General features: G+C 43.7%; 1 protein-coding gene across 32 annotated transcripts in view; it reads right to left on the bottom strand.

The window, feature by feature from the left end:
• Nucleotides 1–21,053, bottom strand: part of abi3bpa (ABI family, member 3 (NESH) binding protein a) — a 343,447-nt gene that overhangs the window by 197,194 nt on the left and 125,200 nt on the right. For 30 of the 32 annotated variants that reach the window (XM_080203511.1, XM_080203521.1, XM_080203530.1 and 27 more), the window contains exons 7-10: nt 16,451–16,514; nt 12,790–12,858; nt 9,566–9,637; nt 2,697–2,753 (exon numbers count right to left, since the gene is read on the bottom strand). In XM_080203511.1, coding sequence (XP_080059637.1) covers nt 2,697–2,753; nt 9,566–9,637; nt 12,790–12,858; nt 16,451–16,514 — 262 coding nt within the window. The remainder of the gene's footprint in view (nt 1–2,696; nt 2,754–9,565; nt 9,638–12,789; nt 12,859–16,450; nt 16,515–21,053) is intronic. The other 2 variants (XM_080203522.1, XM_080203528.1) reach the window with 2 other exon arrangements.

Here is a 21,053-nt window from a genome sequence, read left to right as displayed (position 1 = left end):
GTCCCCTCAACAAGCAAGGTCTTCACCAGTGAGACCACAGATAGTCAACACCAACAGGACCAGATGTGGGACTGAAGGCCACTGAAGCCCCCTGGGAGGTGGGGGATGGGCTGTGCCTTGCCAATGGGGCAGTGCCAGCCTGGTATCCTGGAGCTGCCAACTTGGTACCCTGGTACTGCCAGCCTGGCACCCAGACAGTGGCAAGGGGCAGAGCCTGATTGGGGCAGGGCCTGACTGGGTGGAATCTGAGGGTGCAGGGCCTGAGAGCGACAGGGCCTAACAGGGGTGGAGCCTGATGGGGGCTAGCGAGGGGATGAGGTCTGTAGGAGGGGAAGGAAGCAGAGAACCCAGCAGAGGAAGGCGCTGATTGGTGGGGCTGGCAGTCAGGGGGTGGTGGTGATGATTATGAGTTGGGGGCGGCAATCGGGAAGGTGATTGAGAGCTGACGATCTGAGGTGGGGCAGTGGTGATTGCAGAGGGAGGGCGCGGTGGCGGTGATGGAGGAAGTGACGATGTCCTTGGTGGGAGGCAATGTCTGTGAGGGTGGGAGGGGATGACAGATCTCCCAGTATATTGTGTACACAATGGGAGATCCAGGTGTCTGTGCAATGGTGTCCATAGAACCCACTAGCCAGCCTCACAAGTGAGCTGGGACTCTACCCCTGTCCCTGCAGGCGAGATTCACATTATGGCCCGTAATTCGCATCGCTTATCTCGCTGAAAAAAACAGCTGAGAAAATCTATTGCTTCCTCAGCCGTTCAACACTGAGTAAATTCTGCCCAATATCTGAGATTAGAGTATCAGGTCTCATGCTTATCATTTAAGAATGGAGCTGCGATTGTCCCAAGACTTAAAAGCAAAGGGCAAAATCCTAACAACATGCGTCAATTATCATGAAAGTTTTTTCATTTCTTTATCTTTAAGTAATTCATGCTAACACTCCTGTTTAAATTTAGAATGAAATTACTTTTTTTTGTCTTTCTGAGAGATGAACTGCACAATGGGACATTCCTATTCTGCTCAAATTAACAATATTAAGTGCTTCTTGACACTTTATATATTGTTGAGGTCAGATGAAATGTTATTCTTTCTCCTTGACTAAATCCCAGTCATGGAACTGCAGCTTTGCTCTGCAGGAATAGTTTCATTTCCATTTCTGAAACTGTCTACACTTACAGGTTTTGCTTGGGGATACCATATTGATGATAATTTCAGTATTACACTATCTCAGCAGGGATGCTTAGTGGAAATTTGGACTTATTCTTCTCCTCGTAGCCTTCGGTCCATTTATATGAATGAATATAACATTAAGAACATAAAAATATAAGAGCATAAGAAATAGGAGCAGGAGTAGGCCATCTAGCCGTTCGAGCCTGTCCCACCATTCAATAAGATCATGGCTGATCTGAAGTGGATCAGTTCCACTTTCCCGCTTTCTCCCCATAACCCTTAATTCCCCTGTCTATCAGAAACCAATCTACCCGTGACTTAAATATATTCAGCGAGGTAGCCTCCACCACATCAATGGGCAGAGAATTCCAGAGATTCACCACCCCTTGAGTGAAGAAGTTCCTCCTCAACTCCGATCTAAACTGACCCCCCTTATCTTGAGGCTGTGCCCTCTAGTCCTGCTATCCTTTCTAAGCAGGAAGAATTTCTCTACCTCTACCCTATCCATCCCCTTCATTATCTTATACGTCTCTATAAGATCCCCCCTCATCCTTCTAAACTCCAATGAGTACAGACCCAGTCTATTTAGCCTCTCTTCATAGGCCAACCCCCTCATCTCCAGTATCAGCCTAGTGAACCTCCTCTGCACTCCCTCCAAGGCCAATATATCCTTGCGCAAGTGCGGCGACCAAAACTGCACACAGTACTCCAGCTGTGGCCTCACCAGTACCCTGTACAGTTGCAGCAAGACCTCCCTACTTTTATAATCTATCCCCCTCGCTATTAAGGCCAACATTCCATTTACCTTCTTGATCACCTGCAGACTGGGTTTTTGCGACTCGTGCACAAGGACCCCCAGGTCCCTCTGCACTGTAGCATGCTGCAGCTTTTCGCCTTTTAAATAATAATCCCTCCGACTATTATTTCTGCCAAAGTGGATAACCTCACACTTGCTAACATTATACTGCATCTGCCAGGTCCTTGCCCACTCGCTCAGCCTATCCAGTTCTCTCTGCAGACTTTCCACACCCTCCACGCAATTTGCTTTTCCACTCATCTTCGTATCATCAGCAAATTTCGTCACCCTACACTCAGCCCCCTCCTCCAGATCATCTATATAAATGGTAAATAGTTGAGGCCCCAGCACCGATCCCTGTGGCACTTCACTAATCACCAACTGCCAACCAGAATAGCACCCATGATACCAACTCTCTATTTCCTATTAGACAGCCAATCCTCTATCCACGCTAACACCTTACCCCCAACTTCGTTCACCCTAACCTTTTGTAGCAACCTTTTATGAGGTACCTTATCAAATGCCTTTTGGAAATCTAAAAACACCACATCCACCGGTTCCCCTCTGTCTACCGCATTACATGGCGAAATTTCCAAGACACGTTCCTGGCAGACAAGACTGCATATTAGAATGAAGATTCATAAATTTATTCATTACATCTATGGCTGACTGTTAATTGCAATGACAAATGGACTGCACTTTAAACTCTGCTTCCTCCATTCCACTTACCTTTATCTTTGAATTTATTTATGTCTTCCTTGCCATGAAACTGATCAGGGGTTCGTTCTGTAGCAAACAAGATTAATAAATAATCTGCATTAATCTGTGAAGAGTTGTTTTAAATGATTTCTAGTGGAAATATCAGTCCCATTATTATGGGGAAGCCATGAGTGCTGGGCAGAGATGTTCATTGCTGGAAAACCTGGAAATGCAGGTAATATGGCTGTGAAGATGAACTTAACTGAAGGACCTTGGCTCTAAAGGATTTCTCCATAACCTGCAAGCAGCCAAACAGATTGAGGAGTTCAGCTAGTAGGCCTCAGTTGGGGAAGATCAAGGACAGATGTTTGGCTGGGGAAAGATAGTGAATGCATGGTTAGAGGTGTGATCATGGATGCAAGATTGAGAGAAATCACCAGCTAGGGATCCAGGGGATAAAATATTCAACAGTTTGGATCAGTGGGGATGGCAGGGGTTGGAGGTGTCTCCACCAATCACCACTGGGTGGGGGTGAAGGGAAGGGAAGCTTGAGCAACTGTGGGGAAGCATTCAGCTCCTCCTGGCTCACGAACGGCCCTAGAAAAAAATTCACTTGCTGGATCCAGCCTCTCTTCAGCTGTGAGAGTGCAGAATGTAATGCGTTTCCCTGAGGAGATTTTGGTGGCGGGAATTACTTCATTGGGTAGAATGGTGGTGGAGGGGAATCCCCCCACCTTCACATCTTTGCACTGATTGAGTCCTGGGCAGAACAGTTGATGGATAGCCTGAAAAGGTAACCTGTTATAGTGCTTGCAGGCTCCCAAGGACGGAGATTCAAAGACAGACAATACCTACCTCTCGAGGCATCAGGAATGGGAGTAGGGTGTCCGCTGGCCAGTGTTCCTAGCACTACCTGCAACAGCCAGGTGCTATACTCTGATTGGCACAGTGGCTCTCAGGAAGCAAGACTTCTTGAGGGTCTTTGAAACCATGGAAGTCTCCCAATGTCTATTTAAGTGCCTGATGGCGAAGGAGGCATTGCAGGAGTCTCAATGGGTTTCCAGCCATGCATCCTTATTTTGAATTAATTATAGCTTTGGTGTTCTGAGCCTTGGGAAACCTGCTCTAGAGCCAATAAATTTAAAATTGTGAACATCTGTGGTACATAAAATTTTAAAATTCTCTGGGTTTTGATTTTCTAACTTTGAATCACCTCTCCACTCTGCAGTCTGCCACTCATCATTGTGGAGTTCTAACTCCCATTAAATCTAACACCAAAAGGGTTTTGAATTAAAGGGCTGTTGTAATCCTGTAAATTGTCTTATTAAAAGATTTACCAGATTATCTGACAGTGAAGATTGAAACCAAAAATTATCTAAAGAAGTGGCAATGTCCATTCATAGCCCGAATTAAAATTTAAGTTTAAAGTTGATTTATTAGTAGGCTTACATTAACACTGCAATGAAGTTACTGCGAAAATCCCCTGGTTGCCATACTTTGGCGCCTGTTCGGATACACTAAGGGGGAATTTAGCATAGCCAATGCACCTAATCTGGATGTCTTTCAGATTGTGGGAGGAAACTGGAGCACCCGGAGAAAAGCCATGCCGACATGGGGAGAATGTGCAAACTCCACAAAGTCACCCAAGCCGGGAATCGAATCTAGGTCTCTGGCTTGCTACTGTGCCACCATGTCACCTAAAATAACTGTTTATATTTTGAATGCACAGTTGAACTTTTGCTGGCAAAATTATGTTGTGCTGTGTATTGGTCCATCAAATTAATTGAAGGCTCAGTTAGGACGCTTGAGAGTTACAAGTTAGCCAGGAAGGACCTAAAGAGAGAGCTAAGAAAAGCCAGGAGAGGACATGAGAAGTCTTTGGCAGGTAGGATCAAGAAAAACTCTAAAGCTTTCTATAGGTATGCCAGGAATAAAAGATTGACGAGGGTAAGACTAGGGCCAGTCAAGGACAGTAGAAGGAAGTTGGAGTCCGAAGAGATAGGAGAGATGCTAAATGAATATTTTTCATCAGTATTCACACAGGAAAAAGACAATACTGTCGAGGAGAATACTGAGAAATAGGCTATTAAACTAGACGGAATTGAGGTTCATAAGAAGTAGGTGTTAGCAATTCTGGAAAGTGTGAATGTAGCTATGTCCCCTCAGCCGAATGGGATTTATCCTAGGATTCTCTGGGAGGCTAGGGAGGAGATTGCAGAGCCTTTGGCTTTGATCTTTAGGTCGTCATTGTTTATAAGAATAGTGACAGAAGACTGGAGGATAGCAAATATTGTCCTCTTGTTCAAAAAGGGGAGTAGAGACAACCCTGGTAATTATAGACCAGTGAGCCTTACCTCTGTTGCGGGCAAAGCTTTGGAAAGGATTATAAGAGATAGGATTTATAAACATCTAGAAAGGAATAATTTGTTTAGGGATAGTCAACAGGGTTTTGTGAAGGATAGGTCCTGCCTCACAAACCTTGTTGAGTTCTTTGAGAAGGTGACCAAAGAGGTCAATGAGAGTAAAGCAGTTGATATGATTTATATAGATTTCACTAAAGCGTTTGATAAGGTTGGCCTTGGTAAACTATTGTAGAAGATACGGAGGCAGGGGATTGAGAGTGATTTAGCGGTTTGGATCAGAAATTGGCTAGCTGCGAGAAGACAGAGGGTGGTGGTTGATGGGAAATGTTCATCCTGGAGTTCAGTTACTAGTGGTGTACGGCGAGGATCTGTTTTGGGGCCACTGCTGTTTGTCATTTTTATAAATGATCTTGATGAGGGCGTAGAAGGATGGGTTAGTAAATTTGCGGATGACACTAAAGTCGGTGGAGTTGTGGACAGTGCGGAAGGATGTTGCAGATTACAGAGGGACATAGATAAGCTGCAGAGCTGGGCTGTGAGGTGGCAAATGGAGTTTAAGGTGGAAGAGTGTGAAGTGATTCACTTTGGAAGGAGTAACAGGAATACAGAGTACTGGGCTAATGGTAAGTTACTTGGTAGTGTGGATGAACAGAGAGATCTCGGTATCCGTGTGCACAAATCTCTGAAAGCTGGCACCCAGGTTGATAGGGTTGTAAAGAAGGCGTACGGTGTGTTAGCTTTTATTGGTAGAGCGAGTGAGTTTCAGAACCATGAGGTCATGTTGCAACTGCACAAACCTCTGGTGCAGCCGCACTTGGAGTATTGCATACAGTTCTGGTCGCTGCATTACAGGAAGGATCTGGAAGCACTGGAAAGGATGCAGAGGAGATTTACCAGGACGTTGCCTGGTATGGTGGGAAAGCCTTATGAGGAAAGGACTAGAGGCTGTTTTCGTTAGAGAGAAGAAGGTTAATAGAGGCATATAAGATGATCAGAGGATTAGATAGGGTGAACAGTGAGAGCCCTTTTCCTCGGATGGAGATGGCTAGCATGAGGGGACATAGCTTTAAATTGAGGGGTGATAGATACAGGACAGATGTCAGAGGTAGGTTCTTTACACAGGGAGTAGTAAGGCCACAGAATGCCGTGCCTGCAACAGTAGTGGGCTTGCCAACATTAAGGGCATTTAAATGGTCATTGGATAAACATATGGATGATATTGGAATAGTGTAGGTTAGATGGGGTTAAGATTGGTTTCATAGATCGGCCAACATTGAGAGTCGAAGGGCCTGTACTGCGCTGTAATGTTCTATGAATAATAAATTTAATGGATACCCTGAGAAGTCTGACTACAGTGCAACCCTTGAATTTAGCAAAGCAATTATCTGTAATCAGGAATGGTACCGTAAGTGTGGTAATAACATGAAAGGTATTTATTCATATACCTAATATTTTCATCGCAGCAATTTTAATAAGCGACTTTCTGTGTTAGATTTTTAGAAGTTGGTGCCTTCGAGGGCTGAAGGGCCTGTACTGCGCTGTAATGTTCTAATACAAGTTTCATATTCATTGCTAATAGATTTGGAATATGGTATTGACATAAGCTGCAGGTGACATCAAAGTGCTTTTATTTGTATCTCCAATGGTGTGTTACCAATAACAATTCTTGTATAGCTAAGAGCAGGAATGTAAAGAAACTTCACTGAACACCAATGTCAACATTCGGGCTCATTGAAATGGAGAGAAACAGAGGGGACTGGTAGAAGGCATCTTTCTTTTAGAAAGATTGAAACAGTTTTTCAATAGGGAAGGAGTCATATGGATGTAGTCTGATCTACAAGACCTAGCTTTATTTCACATTTTCTGTTTTGCTTGACTTGATGTGCAACACTCAACTGGAGCATCCTTCTCGCTAAATAGGGGGTGTAAAATGCACAAGTTTATCAACATAGGGAAAGCAGGTTAGTGTTTTAATGTAATATTTTCCGTAATTATTTTTTTTCTCTCAGGTCAGGTCAATATCCTTCCTGTATTATTTTTCTTTCCCTTGAGATTTACTTCCCTTCAAGTAAACCTCAGAGGACCCGATTTTACCATCACGCTGAGCCCATTTTTGGCACAAAAAGTTGGACATGAAGCGAGTAGCACGATCCACACCCGCCTCAATGCTGGTACCCCTTTTACCAAGGCTCGAAAATGGTGTGACGACCATTTAAATGCATGCATTTAAATTAACTTAATGGAATGCATGTTCAACTTTAGCAGCACTTCCCTATTTACCACCGCATTCACCCATCCAGACTGGGCAAAAACAGACATGCTCCACAAAAGTACAATTTGGACACACCAGAAACTGAGGAGATAGGAGGCAAGCAACCAACAGCTCTCTGCTTGAGATTGGTGGGGGTGGGTGAAGGCTGGCCTGCTGCCACTCTGCCTGTGATCAGTGAGGGGAAAGGGGCAAGGGGGCTGCAATAGGAGGGTCAATAATGTTGTGGGGGTGGGGCAAAGTCTGTGGGGGCCAGGAGAAGGCATTATCTGGCCCGGGAGCAATGTGGCAGGAAGCAGCATTCAATCATTTGTTTCTGAGCATATGCAGTTGGAGGCATCAATCAGAGCTGCAGGATTTCGGGTTTTTTAAGCCCTGTACACAGGCATGTGCAGTGCGATTCGGAATCACCGATATTTTTTCAGGCAGAGTGCCTATGGGGGCGCCTGTGAACGGGCGTAAAAGTCAGGTCTGAAACACTCCCAGTTTCAAGACCGCCCAGCACTTAGAGTCAAAATGGTAAAATAGGGCCCAGAATTTTAAAAAGTTTTTAAAAGTTCCATAAATGAAAACTTTTCTGTTAAATACTGGAATTTCAATAACTCCAGTAGTTACACTAAGTTGAAGTTATGTGTCATGGAAAGCTTTGGGCAAAAATTGCATGAAGTTTTTCAGTTTTTGAATTATAAAATAATCCTGTTAGCATCTTTGCACTGATAAATTCTAAGCTTGTACAAAAACTATTCGGATAACTAAGACTGTCGTAAGACCCTTGATTTTAGGGGTCCTGGTGAAACACTGGGCCTATGATTGGGCGAGAAAATTTGATAAAATCGGGCGTGAGACGAGTACTGTGATCCACAGCCGCCTCCGCATTGGTTCCACCTTTACCTGAAAATGGCCGCGGTCGGGACCACACCCGAAATGGGCATGGCAACCATTTAACTGCATTTGCATGCATTCAAATTGACTTAATGGGCTGCACGTCCAATTTTATTGGCACTTCCCCTTTTACCACCACGTTCATGTATCCAGAATTGGCGTGAAACAGATATGCTCCATATAAGTCTGATTTGGGCACTCCATCAGTGAGGGTTAGTGAGGAGGTAAGTGCCCAGTGTCCGACGGCTCTCTGCTTGAGATTGGCAGGGCGGTTGGGGGGAGGGGAGAAGAAGGGTCCACGTCTACTCTGCTTGAGATCGGTGGGGGGAAAGAGGGGGGTCCACTGCCACTTTGCCTGAGATCAATGGGAATGAAAGAGAGTTGCTGCCACTCTGCCTGAGATCAGTGGAAGGGAAGGGGTGGGGGGTCTGCTGCCACTCTGTCTGAGGTCAGTGGAGGTGAAAGGCAGTCTGCTCCACCTTGCTTGAGATCGGTAGGGGGGAAGTGGGAGGGGGTTCACTGCCACTCTGCCTGCGATCAGTGGAGGGGAAGGGGGGGGGGTCACTGCCACTCTGCCTGAGATCAGTGCGGGGAAGGATGGCCGCTGCCTCTCTGCCTGAGGTTAGTTGGGGTGAAAGCAGCTCCGTTGTCACTTTACCTGAGATCAGTGGGGGAGAAGGGGGGGGGGGGTGAGGGGCTCACGATCTGTCTGCGTGGAGGAAGGGATGGGGGGGTAAGATGGTCAGTAATGTTGTGGGGGTGGGGCAATGTCTTGTGGGCACCAGGGGGAGGCATTATCTGGCCCGGGAAAAGGAAGTGGCAGGAAAGCAGCATTCTGTCTTTTCTTCTGCACATGCGCAATTGGAGGCGCTGATCAGAGCTGCAGGGTTTTGGATGTGTTAAGCCCCGCCCATAGGCTTGTGCAGTGCAATTTGGACTCGCTGATATTTTTGCAGGCAGAGTGTGTGTGGGGACACCTCAGAATAGGCCTAAAAGTTGGATGTGAAAAAGTAAAGTTTATTTATTAATCACTAGTAAGGCTTACGTTAATGCTGCAATGAAGTTACTGTGAAATTCCCCTAGTCGCCACACTATAGGGCCTGTTCGGGTCAATGCACTCTAACCAACGCATCTTTTAGAATGTGGGAGGAAACCAGAGCACCCGGTGGAAACCCATGCACACACAGGGAGAACGTGCAGACTCCACACAGTGACCCAAACTGGGAATCGAACCCGGTTCCTGGCACTGTGAGGCGGCAGTGCTAGCCTCTGTGCCACCATGCTGCTCTTTTAAGGTCGAAACACTCCCAGTTTCAAGTCCACCCAGCACTTAGAATCAAAATGGTAAAATAGGGCCCACGGTGTCCAACCTATATCTGGTTTACCTGGAATGATAGGTTTTGGTGATGAACTGGTGCCAGAATGGAGATTGGTTCTATCGGCAGCTGACTGACCACCTGAAACAGTTATTGAAAAGCCTGATCAGGAATTTTACTCAGATTATGTACAATCTAAAAAGTTATTCTATAAAGTTCAGTGAAAGCTAACCAATTTTTTTTTCCCTTATTCTTCCATGGGATATGCAAAGTAATTGTAGGCCTGGATCTACAGCCCTTTCAGAGAGAAGTTGAGAGCCAACCAGACATTACTGTAAGTCTGGAGTCACATGTAGGCCAGACCAGATAAGGATGGCAGATTTCCTACACCATTATTGAGACTAGCTTTAGAGACCAGGTTCATGGATTGAAGTTATTATTTAATTGAAATTTCATGCTAGGATTTGAACCCATGTTCCCAAAGCATCAGACTGGTTCTCTGGATTAGTTCAAAAACAACTTTCATTTATATCATGCTTTTAATATAACAAAATGTCCCAATGCATTTCACAGAATAAAGTATCAAACAAAATTTGACATTGAACTATTTAAAGGACCACCAATGAAAAGCTTGGTCAACATCATTTAAGGAGCTTCTGAAAGGAAGAGAGAGAGAAAGGAAGACAGGCTTAGATAAGGAATTACAGGCCTTGAAATCTGAAGGCAAGACTGCCAATAGTGGAATGAAGACATTTGGGTATACACAGGAAACTAGAATTGAAAGATCATAGATGCTCTGATCACAGAGCCAGGAAGATTACAGAGATAGGAAGGGACAGAACATGTAATGATGGGAAACCAAGGATGTATATTTTAAAATTAGGTGTTGGTGGACCAGGAGTCAATGTAGATAAGTGAACACAGGAATGATGAGTGAACAGGTCTTAGTGCAAGTTAAGATGAGGCACTAGAATTTTGGATGAAGGGGCAAGTAGGGTGGATCAGCTAGGAGAGCATGGAGGAAAGTTCATTAATCTAAAAGACCAACCATGTTTCTCCACAGATGCTGTATATTTCCAGCATTTTCTGCTTTTGTTTTAGATTTCCAGCATTTTGCTTTGGTAGAGCATTGGAATTATTGAGTGTCATGGTAACAAAAGTCGGGGGAGGGGAGGAGTGGGGTTCGGCAGCAAATGAGCTGAGTCAGCGACAGACACTGGCGAAGTTACCAGTATGGATGTGGGCAATCTCAATGAGATCAGAAATTCCCATCCAAGGTCAACAGAGATTTCCGTTGTTGGCCCCTCGCTCACTCCTATTCCATGACAGGCGAGGTGGCAGAGTTCTGACCCAGGGCTATGAATAGTCTGTTTAGTCTTAGAAAATGGTGGAGGTAAGACAGAATCAATGGTTAGGAAACAGTTGCGGTGCGGATTGAAAACAACGGCTTCAATTTTCCCAATGCTGAATTGGAAGAAATTTCTGCTCATCCAATGTCAAGACAACCTGTTTATTTGTCTTCAAATATTCCTCTCTTGTATCATTGTACTTGTCTTTACATATCATCTTTTAATATGGGTCAGTTAGGTTGACATTGTAACTCTGGATAAAATTTAATGTCCCCATTGGCTGTGAGGCACAGTGAGCAATATAATCAGATGGGAAGGGACCATTGCCAACTTCCTCTTTCAAGTTAAGGGCCGGGAAAGTTCAGGAAACCTTTCCCACCTCAAGGTCAATTGAGGCCCTTAAGAGCAATTAAGGTCCACTTAATGATCTGGTGAGAATAACAGAAATGCCTGAAAATTGGAAATCCTACTCTCGAATTCTGCACTTCCTGTTTTTGTGATTGTAGGAATGGAGGCTGGGCATGTTCCATAATGCATAGTTTATGGAGGCAACCTGCCATTTAAGTCATCAGTGCGAGACCAGGAGTGGGAAACCCAACATGTGTAGATTAGATCAGAGCAGGTCAGAACTTGTTGGATTCATTTGGATAGCCAAAGTACCCTTTTGGACAGGTATGGTAACCCTTTAGATCTCATCCCGGTGCAAATTTCGGTTAAGCCAGGTGTCTTAATTTACTGTATGGAAAGTACTGAAGATGTGACTAGTGCAGTAGACAGAGGGGAACCAGTGGATGTGGTGTTTTTAGATTTCCAGACGGCATTCGATAAGGTGTCTCACAAAAAGTTGCTGAAAAAGGTTAGGGTACACGGAGTTGGGGGTAAAGTGTTAGCGTGGATTGAGGATTGAGAGGTCTGGATAGGCTGAGTGAGTGGGTGAGGACCTGGCAGATGGAGTATAATGTTAGCAAATGTGAGGTTATCCACTTTGGTAGAAATAATTGCAGGAAGGGATATTATTTAAAGGGTGAAAAGCTGCAGCATGCTACAGTGCAGAGGGACCTGGGGGCCCTTGTGCATGAATCACAAAAACTCAGTCTGCAGGTGCAGCAGGTGATCAAGAAGGCAAATTTAATGTTGGCCTTTATCGTGAGGGGGATAGAATATAAAAGCAGGGAGGTCTTGCTGCAACTGTACAAGGCACTGGTGAGGCCGCAACTGGAGTACTGTGTGCAGTTTTGGTCCTCTTATTTACGAAAAGATATATTGGCCTTGGAGGGAGTACAGAGAAGGTTCACCAGGCTGATACCAGAGATGAGGGGGTTAGCTTATAAGCGAGATTAAATAGACTGGGCCTGTACTCGTTGAAGTTTAGAAGGCTGAGGGGGGATCTTATAGAGATTACAAGATAATGAAGGGGCTAGATAGGGTAGAGGTAGAGAGATTCCTTCTGCTTAGAAAGGAAAACAGAACTAGAGGGCACAGCCTCAAAATAAGAGGGGGGGTAGTTTAGAACAGAGTTGAGGAGGAACTTCTTCACTGAAAGGGCGGTGAATCTCTGGAATTTTCTGCCTATTGAAGTGGTGGAGGCTACCTTGTTGAATATATTTAAGATACGGGTAGATAGATTTCTGACAGACAAGGGAATTAAGGGTTATGGAGAGAAAGCAGAAAAGTGGAACTGATCCACTTCAGATCAGCCATGATCTTATTGAATGGTGGGGCAGGCTCCTAGCTGGCCTACTCCTGCTCCCATTTCTTATGTTCTTAATTATACAAAGTACAAACTAGCAAGAAATCTGAACAACAACTTTAACAGAATAATACATTATATTTTTAATTGATCCAATTCAAACTCTCAAATATTGCAGTATATAAATTTGCATTATCCTCTTTAATATACCTACAATATATCAAAGAAGCTGATTATTTTGACTTGAAACATACCTAAGACCACTCCTGTATTTATATGAGGCTTTTTGGGAAAAAATTGTATCCGATTTGTCCCATTGCGTCCTAGAAATATAATGGAATTATTTGTGAAATGTATCACAACTTTAATACATTGATATATACATTGGCCAGGATTTTGCGCTCCCGTTCACATCAGATGTGAATGGTGACGGGAATGAAAATATCACAAGAGGTCCAAAATGCACCATGTATATCAGCATGCAGTCCACAATTGTCTCCACAATTACACCAGTGATGTAATGGGATCCCAACGGTCAACATCATGAACCTCATTAGAATACACTTAAATCTAGTTGTCAGATGTATATACCTGATATTTCCACCTCCCCAAGCATATTATCCTTTTACATTTTTGTGTCTCACACCGACATGAATTATCACTGCTCTCTCATGGCATTCACCTAGTGGGCAGAACCTGCCAGAGGAGCTAAAGTCAGTTCATCATGAAGGGGGAGAGTCATTGCATCCTCGTATTGTCCTTAGCAATACCCCTGGGTACTGCCTTCTGGGGTTTCAATGTTGCTTTTTCTGCCCACTGTGAAATCTGCATTTAAAATGGCAAATTCCATCCAATGTTAGCACATTATTAATTTCTGTTTCAATTTGAAACCCAAATGAAACTGTAAAATTAAAGTTGTGTTATAAAGACAATGCCATACATGTATTTCCCAGTATTCAGGAAACAAATATACTAGAGGTCACAATATGTCATTGAGGATTTTGCATTTTTTTCATTGTTTTCTTTCTGCACACAAAGATTTTGAGGGAGAAATTTAACTCACTTTTATATCTGATACGTGGACAGCTACGTTTTGAAAACTGGAGGGGTTGCAGGGAGGGGTACACAAATCTCAGCTACTCTGTTGGCATCTGATTCTATACACAGGCAGAAATGTTAAACAGCTTGTCTACCTAAAAGAGCATCAGTATTTGATGCTGTTCAATTTTGCCATTTATCATGCGGGAACCCAGAGAGAATCAACAGGCTTTTCCCACACCGGCTGACATCATGGCTAAATCCAATCCTGTTTCACTCAATATTCAAACATGCACCTGTTCAAGCAGGGATATGGGGAAATGGTGAGTATATGGAGTTAGGCTACAGATCAAGCATGACCTTGTTGATTCCTGGAAAAGGCTCAAGGGGCTGAGTGGCTACTCCTGTTTCTACCTCCCTAATTTCCTATGGAAGACAGGCATGGCTGATTTACCCCTTCCTGTTTTGGGGAGGCAACGCCCCTTCACTTGCTGCATCTCAGATCGATTAACTCAGCTCACACTGCAGATTTGACCTGGTCTCTTCAACTGGCAGTATGCATGGCATAGAATTTTCACTTCAGTGGGAACATGCAGCAGTCTTGGGTGGTGCAGCCACCTACTGCACAGTCCATGTATTTTATTTCCTCACTGAAGTCAGCAGAAAGAAAATGAAAGTTGACTTAAATGAAAATGGCGGTCAACCTGCTATTGTCCATTTCACATTGCGGCAAAATTAAAACAGTGCTTTTTAGGCATTATTGCGGCTCAACATTTTATATCAGTGCAAATTTTGCTATGTTTAATTGCTGCCACTACTAGTTGTATATAGCATGTAAGGTCACATGCAAAAGATGACATCCAATAGGATCTAGATAGGCTGGGCGAATGGGCCAGGAACTGGCAAATGGAATTTAATGTTGGCAAGTGTGAGGTGGTCCACTTTGGTAGGAAGAATGGTAGGAAGGACTATTACTTACGTGGCGAAAAACTGCAGCAGGCGACGGTGCAGAGGGACCTTGGGGTCCTTCTGCATGAGTTGCAAAAACCCAGCTTGCAGGTGCAGCAGGTGGTCAGGAAGGCAAATGGGATGCTGGCCTTCATAGCGAGGGGGATTGAATATAAAAGTAGGGAGGTCTTGCTGCAGCTGTATAGGGCATTGGTGAGGCCGCAGCTGGAGTACTGTGTGCAGTTTTGGGCGCCGCACCTGCGCAAGGATATTTTGGCCCTGGAGGGAGTGCAGAGGAGGTTTACTAGGCTGATACCGGAGTTGAGGGGATTGAGCTATGAGGAGAGGCTGAATAAACTAGGCTTATACTCGTTAGAGTTTAGAAGAATGAGGGGAGATCTCATTGAGACGTATAAGATGATGAATGGGATGGATAGGATAGAGGTGGAGAGACTCTTCCCGCTCAAAAAAGACAGTAGGACTAGGGGGCACAGCCTCAAGATAAAGGGGAGGCGGTTTAGAACGGAGTTGAGGAGGAACTTCTTCACTCAAAGGGTGGTGAATCTCTGGAATTCTCTGCCCGTTGAAGTGGTGGAGGCTGCCTCGCTAAATATTTTTAAGAAGCGGGTTGATGGGTTCTTGATAAGAGAGGGGATTAAGGGTTATGGGGAGAGGGCGGGAAAGTGGAACTGAGCCACAACAGATCAGCCATGATCTTATTGAATGGCGGGGCAGGCTCGAAGGGCTAGATGGCCTACTCCTGCTCCTATTTCTTATGTTCTTATGTTCTTAATATATTCATCAATATGGAGATACACTGATATAATTTATATATATTCACTTACACCTTTAGGATTTTTAACCAAATCCAGATTGCAGCAAATAATAATTTGGAACAGTCGCCAAATTAAAAATCCTGATTGGAAAGTACAGCTTCAGGCCAAGTTTAATTTAGTTAATTAAGTTAATTTATTGCTTTGTGTCCATGGTGGTTCTAGTCACTTTAATGGATTGAATGATATAAGATGAAGAGGTTTATCACCAAGGCAGGAAATTAAATAGTTTTTTTGATTAGAATAAAATATGGAACGTCAATCCGGTCGCCACTGAAAATTTGAACAAAATAGAACTGAATCGGATTAACCAAACAAAACACTGTAGCAAAGAGTGCAACATGTATATAATGGACCCTTTCAGCATTTATTGTTAAATGAGTAGTCTATAGCCTGGACATGATAGTGTGATATTGTTCAGCTGTTAATCTGCTATTTAAGGCGAAATGAGCTTGCAGGTAAATCTAACGTCATAAATAACTATCAATCACAGGGAGCTTGTAACTACTTGAAATGGCTGACAGCCATATTTGGGTGGTTGTGAGTACTGGTGACTGGTTGTTTCAGAATGATTTGGGTTTCCGAGCCCTCACAGCTACCTTATCAGGATGGAGTGAACATGAATAATGATAAAGCAGTCACAATGCCAGCACATTATATATTTTTCTAGACTCACCCGAAATTGAAAATTAAATAGACGTTTTAATATATAGGGTTTTAATATATAGTTGAATCAACTCTTGTAGGAACTTGACACAAGCAAAGGTGTTCTTACAGCAAAAATGTCAGTCAGAAAATATGCCTTAGCATGTCTTAAAGGTAAACTATGCAGTTAACTGAAACATTTGACAGCAGGGAATAATATTCTCTTTCAACTTTGGTTTACAATTTCAAAATTTAGCTTTGTGAAGTCGATAAAGTTGGTGTATTTATATTAATTATGCACATCTCTTTACTGGAAAGTGCAAAGCAAATCTTATGCTTTGTCTGTATAGCGCGCAAGAAACAATACTTTTCACTGTATGCTAATACATGTGATAATAATCAAATCAAAAAATATTTTACTTATTAATTTTACTATATTGAGAAGGCTTACCTGGATTAGGGGTAGTTGAATCTTTTTTGTCTTTTATCCCTATAATATTAGCTTTTCCTGATGGCTGAAAGAAATACAAGTTCTTTATAAGCTGTATTCATCAATTTTTTTCTGTGAATTCTTGTGAACCATTTTAATCAACGTATATAAAGAAAAAGAATACAGTTGCATTACTCTAGTGAAGGCTTTTAATGTTCCAATTTATAATTTGGTGCATTATACATTTTGTGTAAACAAAGATGAAGAAATGAATTACAACAATGAAATAAAATAATTTAAAAGTTAGGAAATAGGAAAGAGAGGTCAGAGTTGGTGAAAGAGAGAAGTTAAGATTAAAATACAACGGGACAGAAAAAAAAAGAACATTTTAAATAGATAATCATTGACAAAATGGAACAAAAGAAAGCATTGATAACTGCTTTATTTTTGTGAAGTTATTTTTCATAGACTAAAGAATATACACCTGGGGCGCCTCTTATTGATGTAATTACTGTGTAAGTATGATGCAATGTCCCATGACTAACAAACTGAGACTGATGAGAAGCAGAAGTACAACCTTGTGCAGAGTATGAGATGTATATAGACCTGTAAACAAACTTTTTGCATAACAGTCCATGGGAGCATTCCTAGGCAAACCCTAAGGATCAGGATCCTGAACTTAAAAAAACCATAGTGGCAGCTGACAGAGCAATAAGACCCAGAATAACAACAAAAGAAGACTACAGACCTGAAAGACGTGCAAATCTTTAGGAAATAGGACAAGAAGAGAAAAGATTGAAGTCTAACCTGAGAATGGAGCATTAGGCTCCTGCCAGCAGTGAGTACAGATCACAATCTACAATCCAAACTACTGAAGCAGAAAAAAATCCAGAGCTTAGGTCAAGCATGGATGCTACATTCACAACAAAAACAGAAAATGCTGGAAAATCTCAGCAGATCTGACAGCATCTGTGGAGAGAGAATAGAGGCAACGTTTCCAATCAGGATGACCCTTTGTCAGAGCAGAGTTACACCCAGAACTGTTCCAAAGCACTGAAGGTTTGCAACAAGCTCAATACTGGGACATCTGGAGAAAGAGATTCTCTAGATACAAAACACTTTATCGTATGTGCAGACAACGCAATAGCAAGACATAGGGGAGCAATCTTAACAAAAAAAATTCTAAGTCCAGTACGTGCATGAAAACAAGAAAGTTTCAGATCCACTTTTTAGATGAGTTCAAATCTGCAATCTTATTCACTCAGTGCATGAATGACTGCAGAAACAGTTTCTCACTCATATAAGGAGGGGACGGCTTTAAATCGCACAAATGCTTGTGGAGAGCAGCAGAGAGTGCCATTGTGCATGTGCAAGTCTCTAGCAGCAGAAGCCTGTCACAGTGCCTTGGCTGCTCTCAGCCTGCCCCACAAACAGCACCCCCTTAGCAATGCAGGGGCCCATGGTCTAGCTCAACCTCCCCCCTCCCCCACTTGGACCAATCCCCCCTCCCTCTCCCCCACTCAAATGGCTGCTAGACCATCCAGCCTGTGATTGGTCACCTGATCCTCCCCGCATAGCCAGCTCCATTCATCCCCTTCCCTCCCCTACCGATCCCTAATGAAGAGCAGCGGGTCAACGCCTCCACCACCACCAATCTGCTGTCCATGGTCTGGTCCAGTCTCCAGTAGGCCTTTCCCCCTTCTGGCCCTGGGCATTGCCCTGTGGGCAGTGCTAGGATGCCAGCCTGGCACTGCCCAAGGGGCAACCCTTTCCCCTGCCCTCCCCAGGAGTCCTCCAGCTCCACCGGCAAGACCATCACAATTGGTCCCCATTGCTGGGGCCCAACTGTGATTCTTGCCAGAGAAAACCTTTCCTGGCAAGGCCACAGAGGCAAGTGAGTCTGGACGATTCTGTCCCAGGCTCATTAAATGTGTGTAAATTCAATTTTAAATATATTAAATATTCAGCCTCATGCCAGAAATGGACATAAGGCTGATCATGCCGGGTATCTGGTACTGGTATGATCGCAAGTGGCAAGAAATCAGGTATCAGATTTCTCGGTTCTCTTGCAATCTTACCAGCACGCTCCACCCATCAGACGGTAGGGCGTGATGGTAAGATCGCCTCCATGAGGCAATGGAGGCTTGCATGAGGCTTCCAACTCTACAAAGAAATTCAACAGGCATCATGGATGTTCAAAAATCTTGATCATTGAACAAGTGAAATTTAGTAAGAGGAAACAAATACTAGGTGGATTCATGGATTCATTCATAGATGTCCTGTAAAATCTCATGAAGAATTATAGCTACAAGATCCTGAGAGATGAATTAATATATAATCATGTAGTCAGTCATTGGGCCTTAGTTGAAACCTTATCAGATCTCTTGCAAATATGGGAACATTTACCTCTCAAAATGGTAGCACTGATTGCTTTGCTTCCTAAACTTGGTCAATCATGCTGAGTGGTTTTTAATGCGAAAAGTGACAACCCATGGAAATAAAGGCATGAAGCCACTCAATATGCCTGACAGAAAAAGTAAGGTGAAAAGAAGTGAAAGCCTGCAACATCGGTGAAAAGCAAGGCATCACTTTAAGATGCTCTGGGTGTAGCAGAAAAACCCTGCGCAAGTGGGAAAAATGCCTGGCAGGGGAGCAAAGTGCCACAACTGTAGAAAGTCAGGAAACTTAAAAACTAACTGCCAACCTAAAATACAAGTAGCTCATGGGGAAAAAGAGAAAAATAACAAGACCAAATGTTTATAAGATGTTGAGAGGCATAGATAGGGTGGATTCTCAGAGGCTATTTCCCAGAGCTGAAATGGTCGCTACAAGAGAACACAGGTTTAAGGTGCTGGGGAGTAGGTACAGAGGAGATGTCAGGGGTAAGTTTTTCACTCAGAGGGTGGTGAGTGAGTGGAATCGGCTGCCGTCGGTGGTGGTGGAGGCAAACTTGTTGGGGTCTTTTAAGAGACTTCTGGATGAGTACATGGGATTTAATGGGATTGAGGGTTAAAGATAGGCCTGGTAGGTAGGGATATGATCGGCACAACTTGTGGGCTGAAGGGCCTGTTTCTGCTGTAGTGTTCTATGTTCTACATTCAAATACAAGGAGTAGAAGAGCCATAGAAATAAATAACCTTCCCATGAAAAGTTAACAAAACAGAAAATAATTAAATTAAAAGTTGATGGTCAATCTACAAAATTCAAACTAGGTACTGATGCAGATATTTCAGTATTATCAGATGAAATAAAGTAGCTTAAAATTTTATATTACACTAGCCATCTTCCAGTTACAAGGCTGGGAAGGACTATACTGAAAGGCTAATGCTTGGTGAGATTAAGATACAAGGACAAAATAAATTATTGAACCTCCGCATGTTATACAGAATGAAAAATCATCATTATTGAGCAGAAAAGCATGCTTGCAGTTGAGGCTGATTTATAAGGTTGATGATATTGATGAAGGTCAGTCAGTATTCAGAAATGGTGTTCCATCCCTATTTTCAGGCCTAGGAATGCTGACAACCTGTATGTCTTTTCAGAGTGAGGAAGGAGTCTCACTCACGCTTAGACAAATTCAAGAGCAAAACTGAATACATGTTAGAAAAATAAATTATCTCTTCAGTAACCATATTTATAAATTGGTGTTCTGGAATGGTCTTAACAACAAAGCCTGATGCTTCAATTAAACCTTCATGGATTGACATGTCAGTAGAGTGTGAGATCCACCCAATGATATCAGATGATAAAATTCTCAACAAATTAGCAAAAAGCAGCATCTTCACAAAAGTTGATGCTGAGAATGGCTTTGGACTGCTGGACAAAGAGTCTAGATTGCTTTTTGGCTATTACTGTTTTTACAAGTTAGCATTTGGAATTGCATTTGCACCAGAGAAATTCCAAGAAACAATGGGGGCAATTCTTCCAAAAGTGTTAAATTGGCAAGAAAACAGGAGTAAATCACAATTGTTTTCTCAGTTCAACTTCAGACCCAAATTTCCCACATTCTGTGCACTGCAGAGGTCACAATCATGAATTTCAATAAAAGCTCAGCGTGCAGGGCCTATTCACATTGGAGTCTGACAGTTCCGGGCCTCTGCATATGCGCAGTAGCCCCAACCTGTCAGCCTACAGTTTGCTGGCTAGCTTGATTGATGGCCAGCCTGGGACCCCCGCAGAGCTGGCCCACTGGGCCAACCCTGACCCCCCCAATGTCCTGGAGCATCCCAATCTCCAAATCCCTGCCCCCTGACCCCCCCACCGGGAGACAGATCCCCCCCCCCCCCCACCAATCCCACTCCCCAGCTCGCCCCGATTGCTGGCCTCCTCCAGCCCCAACCAATTCCAATGCAGAGTGGAAGCAGGACCTCCCATCCCCACCTTCCTAGGCTTTGCCTCCTTGGCCCACCCACAATAGATCCCTTCTCCTTGGCATTGACTGATGCCAGATAGGTAGTGCCAAGGTTCTCCTGGGCATGTGCACTTTGCCCCTTGGGCAGTGCCTGCAGGCCTGGGCTGGCACTGCCAGGGCACCCACGCCCATGGGACACCACCCCGCCCACCACTTGACCCCTGGGGGGACCTCGATTGCCCCCACTTCACTCTGGCAGGGTCTCCTGCTAGT

The sequence above is a fragment of the Carcharhinus amblyrhynchos genome, chromosome 15 (assembly GCF_965287045.1).
Source record: "Carcharhinus amblyrhynchos chromosome 15, sCarAmb.v2.hapA, whole genome shotgun sequence".
Classification (NCBI taxonomy): Eukaryota; Metazoa; Chordata; class Chondrichthyes; order Carcharhiniformes; family Carcharhinidae; genus Carcharhinus; species Carcharhinus amblyrhynchos.
This window is presented reverse-complemented; position numbering and strand designations above follow the sequence as displayed.